The sequence below is a fragment of the Strongylocentrotus purpuratus genome, unplaced genomic scaffold (assembly GCF_000002235.5).
Source record: "Strongylocentrotus purpuratus isolate Spur 01 unplaced genomic scaffold, Spur_5.0 spur5_scaffold_12, whole genome shotgun sequence".
Classification (NCBI taxonomy): Eukaryota; Metazoa; Echinodermata; class Echinoidea; order Camarodonta; family Strongylocentrotidae; genus Strongylocentrotus; species Strongylocentrotus purpuratus.
Genome location: NW_022145597.1, coordinates 5,468,654 through 5,479,306, shown reverse-complemented (window position 1 = coordinate 5,479,306; position 10,653 = coordinate 5,468,654). Strand labels below are relative to the sequence as shown.

General features: G+C 38.7%; 1 protein-coding gene across 2 annotated transcripts; it reads right to left on the bottom strand.

Moving 5' to 3' along the window:
* Positions 1-339: 339 nt before the first annotated feature.
* On the bottom strand, positions 340-6,142 carry LOC590413 (trafficking protein particle complex subunit 1). Of its 2 annotated transcripts, none has more exons than XM_790018.4 (5): positions 6,039-6,142; positions 3,561-3,659; positions 2,741-2,811; positions 1,570-1,708; positions 340-942 (listed from the first exon to the last, which is right to left on the bottom strand). In XM_790018.4, the coding sequence occupies exons 2-5, from the start codon at positions 3,657-3,659 to the stop codon at positions 805-807; spliced, it is 447 nt and encodes a 148-aa protein (XP_795111.1). In that variant the 5' UTR covers positions 6,039-6,142; the 3' UTR covers positions 340-804. The 2 variants fall into 2 exon arrangements, with proteins under 2 accessions (XP_795111.1, XP_030837520.1); XM_030981660.1 differs by having other exon boundaries at positions 6,014-6,122.
* Between the last annotated feature and the right edge of the window lie 4,511 nt (positions 6,143-10,653).

Here is a 10,653-nt window from a genome sequence, read left to right as displayed (position 1 = left end):
TACCTTGATCTACATTTAAGGTGCAGCCTTTGTGTTTTATTCATTCTTCTGGTGAATATGAGGTCTAATAATCATTGGATGATTATCATTATTTATGATTAAATGATTATTAGAACATATGAATAGTAGACAAAATGGGCAATTAGACAAACTGGGAATTAGACAAACTGGGAATAAGACCGACTGGCAATCAGACCAAATGGGTAGTAGACTTATTGGAGATTAGACCAAATGGAAATTAGACCAAATGAGTAATAGCCTGAATGGTCATTAGACAAAAGCAGACACGATGATTATTAGACCATGTGGATACTAGACAGGCTGGGTGTAGACCATTTGGATAGTAGATGAACTGGCTGTAGACCAAATGGCAATAAACCGGAAAAGCAGCGAAACCATGTATTGTGGCTTCTAACTTGGTCGATTGGTTCACTTACATGTACAAGCTTTAAAAAAATATACTTGATGTCCAAACGCCACAGCTGTAATTGAGGTCTCTTCGCCAACCCTCGTAGAGTCAATCAAGTATAACCCGTTGACAACTGGATTCACATAGGCTTAATACAGGAGCCGCCCGGTTCCAGTAGGCAATGGGTTATGCAAGGATGCCTCCACAAGGACACTTTGCTGACTTGATCATCCAGATCCAGATACAGATCCAGAACCTCAGAAGTACTGAACTATTCTGGAGTGAATGTACGTTGTTGGTTATCAATGTCTGTTGGCATCTAACATGGTTCTGGCTAGTTCGCACACAAGACACAATGCAAAGTTTGAACTTGATCCAGCTTAAAGAATGCAGCCTTAGTGTTGGGTTCCTTCGTCCGCTGTGAATGCAGGTAAACCCCGTATATAGGCATCTAGCTTGGTCTTGAACAGCAAACTCTCGATAGGTTTGTTGAGTGAACATAGAGGATTCCTCACAATCAGATCTACATAGATCTAGAGAATAGCAGAATAAAAAAAGAAAAAATTGAGAAATTGGTTATTGAATACGGTAATCAATAAATAGAATGTCAATTAGGAAATAAGCAGAGAAAGCTTCTATCAACAAAGGATAATTGAACAAATGTACTATAAAGCATCTAATCTTAACAATGTGCAAGTGAAGGAAAGATGAGGATTTTTTTACCAATCATTTTAAAAACTTTTGTTATCTATTAAAGTTTGTCTTTGTCTAAAAACTAAAGTCTTGCTGAGAATCACATTCATTAATTTTCTAAGCTAAGCTGCTTAGTAATTATTTCTTACCTATTATCCAATTTATACCAAATTGTGTGGCAGACATCATTCATCTTAAACATTCATTAAAAGGTACTGTTGATTCTTCAAAAATACATTTTCCATCAATACCACAATTTTAAAAGATTACCTGTAGTCAAATTTCTCCTTTTTTCATGTTGATTAAACAAAAAAATGCTTCATGAAATCTGACAAGACAATACATTAACCTGCATCAAGAGACTAAAGAAGCTGCTCATTGCCTGAAAATTTGGGACAAAATTAGAATCTGGATGAACTTAACTTTTTACAGATACGAGGATGAAGGAAGTTAAATAAATTAATTACCCCACTGTATAAATGTTGAAGAACTTCTCTCATCGGTCCTACATTGAGGCCTGTATTGAGGATGAACTTGAGACCACTCGGAGTCTCAAAGAAGTGAAGTCTGTAGCAGTTAGTAGAGTAGTTGAGAAAGCCATCTTTGCTGAATACTCAGGGTCAAGGACTGATAGAAGATCAAAGTGTTTTTACATTATTTAAAGCCCCACTGCACTACTTATAGCTACTTGCGCCCTCTATATAGCAAACAATGCCTAATCGGTGCCTATTGGTCCCCCATGATCCCCTTTTTCTTATGTTAATTGAGAGCTGATTTGATGAGATAACTACCTGTCAGTGACCTTGCAGGGAGGTCTAATCCCCCTGGCCAAACAAGTGCAGAAGGGCTTTAAAAGAAAGAATCATTCATGGTATAAATTAAATGTGATTAGCAGCCAATGGCTGGATTGGTCACATTTTACAAGCAAATTCTAAAAATAGATATATAGAATGGTAAAAATATACAACCACCTGATAATAATTAGGGCAATTGTGAACGATATATTTCCATCATTCCCACTATTCCATTATCACCCACAATGATATGTGGTATTTAGCTCTTACAATCATGCAATCCTTCTACCATGCAAACAAACAATGAAAAAAGCCTTTTTAATATGATATATTTTAATAGGGAGATTGATTTCAAATTCAAATAAATCTCATTTATGGATTGACTGATTTCAAATAAGAATAAATAGCAATAAAATTATCTTTTCATTCAAGATTACTTATTATTCAATTTGAATTGGATTGAATTTCCAGAATTGCATTTGGTTTCACATCATCATCACAGCCACATGCACATGTACATCATTTAAATACAAATAATGAAATCAATCAATGTAATTATATGAAGATATTTCAAAGAAAATTTAGTGCAAAGATATTCAACTGGTTTGTAGTACTACTCATCTGATCATTCAAACTTGTAAACAAAGGCGGATAATTACACCATAGATGTAGTTAATCATATCACAATATTAATGTAATTCAGGAAGGACACATTAGGATATAATAGGAATAAAAAGGAGAACAAGAATTAATCAAATATCTGAAATAACAAATGAGATACGGTAGACCTTGTACGCAGTAGTATTATAAAAACTCAATGATTCTCCACTGTAATAAAGGATACAAGTCCATTGGCGATATCCTACTGATGAAGGATTTAATAGAAAATATCAGGCCATACATCAACTTATACTCCTGCAAGAGAGAGAGAGAGAGAGATGTCAGTTTCTTATAACAAAAACAAATGATGAAGATGATTCACAGCATTTACATAGTGCCATATTTTTGTTTAAAACACACACAAATAAACCTGCTTCATATATATATATATATATATATATATACTATTCATGCCATGATCTTTTCAATTATCATGAATTAGTGGATGCTTTGACAATTAACAATTCTATAGAGTAAGTTTCATGACATTTGTACCATGCAGGGGGGGGGGGGATGAAAAAATTCACATTGATTCATCTGTACATGGCAAGATATCCAAGAAAATAAAAACACTGACAAAATTTCTCATTTTGTAATCTTTTTGTGGTCTCTACTTTTTTGACTGAACAAGATTTCAGTGCTATTAGGCTAACCTTTTGTTTTGGGCAACATGTTGAGAGAATGGTTTGGGCTTACTTCGAAGCATTGGGTCATCGCGATGGGTCGAGTGGCCACGTTACCCAACCTTTTGGGAAAACATACCTTTTTATATACGAAATGTTGGGGGCACAGTTTGTGAAATAAACCCCTCTCATCTACAAATACCCTGGTCCAAATTACCCAACACATAATGAAAACCCTACGGCAAACGTACGAAAGCTAGCATGAGCTTTCGTTTTTGTCTCACGAAAGGTCGTGTACACGACTACCTGACCTTACAGGATGACCCAATGATTTGAAGCAAGCCAAAGGCTTGACTTTAGCTTGTCCCTGACGAACCTTACCTCATCTTTAGACATGCCTGACTGCTTATATCGATTCCATTCTTGATAGAACAAACAGGTTCCAAACCGATCAAATACGTACAGGTTATAGATCGTCATCTGTATTGGAGTAAAGGAAAACAAAATTGAAATGCCATCGTTAAAGTGCATTGGAATTTTCATTTACCTATTTATATATTTGATAGACCTACGGTACATATAAAAACTAAACTTTACTTTACTTTAATCCAAGGATGTCGTAGGTCTAAGGGTATGCTTATGCTCACCCTTTTCAGGCCAGAATGAGGCTTTTGTTACACTTTTAGTTCATAACAAGGTTGCATCCTTTTTCGTATAATTTTCGTATAAACGCTGATAACGCTGATCGTAAACTCACAAATAGGTGCGTTTTGGATCAGCGTTTCTCCAAAAAGATGGTTTCTGGGGGAAGCATAAACGCACGATCATTTGTAAATGCTTTTAAATAAAGTCATAATAAACGTGTTTCCGGTTCACTTGAAAATCCACTCGCCGCCAGTATGGTGTACAATATTTATACTAGAGGGTCTATGCTTGGTTTTTCTCAAGGCATGCACAAGCAGACAGGCACAAGTAGAGTCATCCGAGCAATATCATTTGTAACCTGTAAACTTAATACTACACTGTAAGTACTTATTCCATATTTATATCATTGTATTGAAATGAGTGCTCAAACTACAGCGACGAGGAACTGAGGGCCCTTCTCCTCGCTTGGTCCGAACCCTACAGTGTAAATACAAGATGAATTAAATGAGTTTTGAAAAAAGGCGTGCCCCAACTTGACCTGCTTTCCCGGGTAAACGTAGCATGCGCAGTGCAGGTTTGTGAATCCAATCCATAAGCTGAACCTTGGAACTGCGTTTATGATGAGCGTTTCAAAATGCTCGTTCTGTTGACTGACTTAGCTGACATTGACAACATGTTTTCTGGGAGACGGGGGACCGTTTCTCGAAACTGTCATAACTACAAGATCAACGACATCTCGCCACTGTCGCGCAACTTGTCAGCTAAGTGTTTCACGAAGCCGTCTTTGTCAAGATGAGCGACAACTTCCGCGACAAGCGAGTTGTCACTGCTCCGAACCTGTCATATCTTTTTAATTGCTGTAAAGCGCCATCACAAGTCAGTTTGTTGCTGTTCCATGGGCCGCGAAATGTACGATTAGTTTCACTATCATTTTGAGAAAAATATAGACGAGTTCGGTACGTAATTCTCTGGGATGCGAAATGCAAATGTACAGAAGTGATAATAAAAATTATACAGAAATTTGTAAAAGCTGAATATAAACATTAAATCACAAATCATTAAACTATCACATATAAATAAAAGAGATAAGAATGTTAAACACCGTTGTCCATAGTCAATCCATAGTCTTTCTTAGGATACCATTGTACCTTTGGGGCCTATGTGCATTATTATTCCCTCTCTAATTACTTCTTTCAAATTAAAAACTGGCTGAGAAAAGGTATTTTGCCTAAAATTCCTCGTCACAATAAACAAAAAAATTATGTATTGATAAACTATCACATTACGGTATCCTTCAACTACCTTTTGAGTGAATTGTCGAGAAAAAAAAACTCACTGGTTTTTCTTCAATTTAACTTTAAGAATCTTTACAGAAATATGCAAATCGTTTGATGATCTACATTTGATAATGACACTATTTTTTATTTATTTTAGGAGAATTAATATGTATATGTTTCTTTTTGAACAATTTTAGCCCCAAAACTTGTTTTGGGTTATTCGTGATAAATCAAATGGATCGTGACAAAGACTATGTTCTTGAGCTGCTAGTATCGCGATATATCGATATCATGTCTGTCATGGCTTTGTGAAACGGTTTATCCACTTCATGACATCTCCATAGGTCGCCGACAAAGATATGACTGTCATGGAGTTGGTTTCGAGAAACGGCCCCCTGATCCACAGCTCCACAACTGTCTCTAGTAATATTAATATTGCTAAAATTGTAAAAAAGTATGATCCCAATTCATTTTGCCCATTATTTTGTAGTTGTTCATACATAGACCTAGGTACCGATACACAATTAATAATATTAATACTGTGTAAAAGGAGATCGATCCAATAATAATATGCAATGCGTGTGATGCATGGTTTCCTATTTTGTGGTTACGCCATACGCCCTTCCAAACAGACATATTTTTCTATCTAACAAAGTTAATGTGGCATAGATTTTAAACTACATGCAGTGCAGTCTCTGCCTGCGGAGCTCGACCAATCCGGCCCGGCCACCCGAGGCCCAGCCGGCAGCCTCAGCCGGGAGGAGCCAGCCTGGCCAATCCGCCCACCCGAGCCCAAGCAGCCAGGTGAACGTGAGACAAGACGCACAAACTATGACCAAAGGCAAAGTCTTGGCTGGACAAAGTATAACAGTAATAGTACCTCATACATGATTTACCATATTCCATACACACCCGATCAATTTCAATTTCGGATTACCTCTTTAGCACCTTCTTCAAACACTTGACTTCCACAGCAGATATACGACGTATTTAGGGTGCGCTAGCTGATGACCGACCCTGAAGCTAGCAGCCTAGCCTATGTTTCACTAAGTCGAGTCATGGGGAAATAAAAGTTGCCCAATAATATGGGCGATACGATACGTACCTGTGTAAGGAATTGCCAATTTGATGAGTATACAAATCGCATTTTACATCCAACCGCTTTGCACATAAACACTGATGGGGGAGGAGGGGGTTGGGGGGGGGGGGGCAATTAGCCCCCAAATAAAATTCAAACGTGGTCTATTTCTAATTCGATACCAGTGATTTACAAATGTTGCTGAAATGACATGATTTTAAAGTTTTTTTCCTCACTTTGGCCCATTATGCCAGAGGCGAAACTCCCGGTACGGGGGGGGGGGGGGGGGGGGGCACTGTGCCTTTTTACATTGGTAAAGAGCCCACTTTCCTTTCTAATAATTGTCCATTTCCTCTCTTTTCACCTCTGATATTTTCACCCCTTTTTTGTATACTTAATTTGATTCGTACCCCATTTTCTTTTTTTAATAAGTGTACTTTTCCCTTCGTAATAAGTACCCCCTTCCCTTTCTTTTAAATGCCACCTTTCCCTCTGATAAGTGCCCCTCTTACCTTTTAGTATGAGCCGCTCCTCCTTTTCCAAATGCCCCTTTTACATCTGATAAATGCCCCTATTAAAATCGGATAGGTGCCCTTTTCCTTCAACAGAATCCCCATTTCCATTCTCACAAGTGCCTCTTTTCAACTCTGTTGAGTGTCCCTTTTCAGGTGCAATAAGTGCCATTTTCACTTCTGATAATTGCCCTGTTTACTTTGACACAAGCACCTTTTCTTTTCTAATAACTGTCCTTTCTCCGTAACACGCGTCCCTATAATATAGTTCAAGGCGACTTAGAGCCCCTTAAAAAAAAAAATCTCTGGAGCTCGCTCGCTATATATATACGCTCGCTTGCATGCATTGATGTTATAAGTATGTTATTTATAAAAAGAACTTTTCAGTCTTTTTTCATTAGATTGTGCTTAATACTCATCAGGTTTTTTGTTGTTGTCTTGTTATTAAGATTTTTTTATTTTTTATTTGCACTGAGACCGCACAAGTCTTATTTTTTTGCTCACTCTCTCGATACAGACCATCACACCCAACTGCAAAGTATTTTGCTCAATTCAGTATCTATACCACGTAAAAAAAGAAACAAATATTGATGCCATCCCTGGTAGTGTAATCACAGTCATGACGATGTAGGGGTATATACCAATTTCCAAAAATGATGTATGTTTTTGGATGTTTCCCTTTGTAGGTGCCCATTTATGTTGGTGCCCCCTATTTTGGAAGACGCTCCGTCGCCCATCCATTATACTTGGTGTGTCCTGTCCCCCAACAAGTTTTTGCTCATTACTCCACTGCACATTTATGTGCAGTGGTGTAATACAGTGCGTCCCAGAAAATCGAAACCGAGAATTATCGATGTTTTATCATGATTTAATCATAATCATAATTAAGGAATGACACATATTTGTAAAGCTAAGATCCTTCTCTTTCATCTGATGCAACTCGTATGATGCTTATTTCACGCATGAGTGATTAAAAACAATTTGAAGAGAGGAAACCAAAAAATCATTTGGCGGGTGGTATCTGAATTTCAAAGAGTACATCACGTTTCTAGAAAGTTTATTTTCTGCCCTTTCATGACACCTCAATCAGGAAAAATGAGCCAGGAATAACAAAGTTCTGTTTGTTTAAAGTATAGGCTTGCATTTCCATGATTTAATTAAACGAATTTGTTTTCACTGGCTGCCTGCCGTAGCAACAAACAGAGTTAACAATATACTTAACTCCATTTCGTTGACGATCAGCCATGCACAAAAATCGTCAACGAAACGGAGTTAAGTCTTTTGTCAACTCTACTTGTTGCTAAGGCAGGCAGCCAGTGAAAACGAATTTGTTTGATCAAATTTGAAATGCAAGCTACTTTAAACAAACAGAACTTACTGGCTAATTTTTTTCTGATTTAGGTGTCATATATGAAAGGGTAGAAAATGAACTTTCTAGATATGTGACTTTTCTCTTTGAAATTCAGATAGAATACGAAAGACTTGATGCATGGCTGATCGTCAACGAAACGGAGTTAAGCTTTACAAATATGTGTCATTTATTAATTATAATTGTAAGTAAGTTATGATAAAACATCGATGATTCTTGGTTTCGTTTTTTTTCTGGGACGCACTGTATAATACCCTGACATGACATACGCGTGCACGTTCCATATACGTATTTGTAAGATGCGATCTTTTCAGACACAAAATTGGCAATACTTTATTCATTCGTGAAATATGAAATGGCTACTTTCATTCCCCCTGACTTTGTGGAAAATAAGCGCACAATCCCAAGACCCTATACGTTTTTAGATACATCACTCTATGGTGCTTTCGTCGTAAGTTCAGACTGCGTGGATTAGCAAGTAACATGAATTTTGAGATTATGGAAAAATATCATAAAGGCTCAAGGAAATCCCATGGGAGGGGAGTAACTACCCCCCCGGAAAATGTTCCCCGTACGATCGTTGTGAGGCTCCAAAACTAGCTTTTGCCGAAGAGATTTTTTCATCAAAAGGCTTCAAGTTGCAGGCCAAAAAATGAAAAGGTTAAATTCCAACGGCAATTGAAGTATAATACTAATTTAAAACTTTCCTTAAAAAAATATTAAAAAAAAGGGGGGGGGGGGGCTTGAAAATACTTTAAATGGGAAAATAACGACTATTACTTTTCGAATCGATTTAAAAGCTATAGAGCCAGTAAGTGATTTTTAGACCATTGTATCGAATTGTGTACGTTCATAATGTTGCGCAAAGATTCAATCAGATTCAATTTTGGTCATTACAAGAAGTGGGTTATTGATGTAGACAAATGCTCATGTACCCTTTACAGCTCAAACTTCACACGACAGCCCCCCCCCCCCCCACCTAAGGGGCGGCGATCTCCATCAAAGTGTACATAAAATTATATTGCTTGTTTTATACTATCGTTTTCAAATGTAATTCTTTAATAAAACAAAACTTCAAAAACCTGTGAGGCGGGTAGTCACTTCCGTCACTTTCACCCCTCTCGTTCACTATGCTCCCTCCTGGGGGGGGGGGGGGGGTGGTGCTTGGGGGCAGTTGTCCCTCTTAATAACATTCGAACGTGGTTTACTTCTAATTCGATACCAGTAATACAAATATTGCTGAAATGGCATGCTTTTTCCCTGAGCTTCCAGAGGCTCTGCCCCTGGGCCCCTGGTTGCTTATCTGACCGTAATTAAAACGCCTAAAACCCAGAGCTTCCGGGGGCTCCGCCCCTGGACCCCACCAGGGCCCTATTACGGCCCCTGGATGATGCTCATCTGACCGTAATTAAATGCCTAAAAAAACCTGAGTTTCCGGGGGCTCTGCCCGCCTTTACCCCACTCTGATTAGTGACCTGCAGCTGCATGACAGTGTCACAAATAAGGTTTCAAAATATGCTAATCCGACCGTAATTTAATGCCTAAAACCCTAGAGCTTTCGGGGTTCCGCCCCTTGACCCCACCAGGGGCCCCAAGGCTGGCCCCTGGATGCTCATCAGACCGTCATTAAATGCCTAAAACCCCTAAGCTTCATGGGAATACGCCCCTTGACCCCTGCTGGGGCGTTGCCCCTGGACCCCACGCCAACATGATGCGGATTTTTTTTCTCCCCCCAAACTATTTTGCTCATTACGCCACTGCTCCCTCGCATCGTCCCCCCACCCCCCGGTCATGAGAAGATATCGCCGCCCCTACGCCTCCCCAACTATTATCTCTCTCTCTCTCTCTCTCTCTCTCTTTCTCCCTCCCCTCTCTTTCTCTCCCAGACTCTCCCTCTCTTCCCCTCTCTGTGTGGGATGCGTGTAAGGGAGGAGGACATAATTATAGATGATTGAAGAATAAGAAAATATAAAACCGGACAGAATCTGGACTACCCTTTCTCTCGCTTATCTTCCCTTTTTTAAAACAAACTTCTTATTACCTCCCACAAGACACTAAATCATTTTGCAGTAAAGCTATCAAATTGTAAGTACACTGTACTTTACCCTAAAATAGAGGTTTCACTATTCTCACTTTATAGGTTGAACTCTGTAAATGCACAAAAGAGCAGTGTATGTTAAGTCTGTTTTCACTGCCGAAAGTGGGGCAGATTTTTCCTTCTATATCTGGGGAAGACCGGGTTAGGGGGGGGGGGGGGGGGGGTGAATCCCCCTATCCTCACAAGCCTGATATCTCTCTAGAAAATTTTGAAGGGGCAAATCATTTTTCCCATAACATCAATTATGTTGTAGTTTAAGAAAGATTTTGTATCACTCTAAAAATACATAATTCCATCAACATCAAAGAAATACAAATTTCCTCCCTCGGTCGCCAAGCTCTCTTGCACATTAAATTGTATAGGTGTGGCGTTACTTGAGATAGCACTAACCCTGTCTCCCAGAGGCTCTATGCGAGGGGCAGATACCTTCTTCTATATATTTGTCACCCCCCCCCACCTTTACAAGACTGTAATTCTGAGTATAACAAAGAGGGA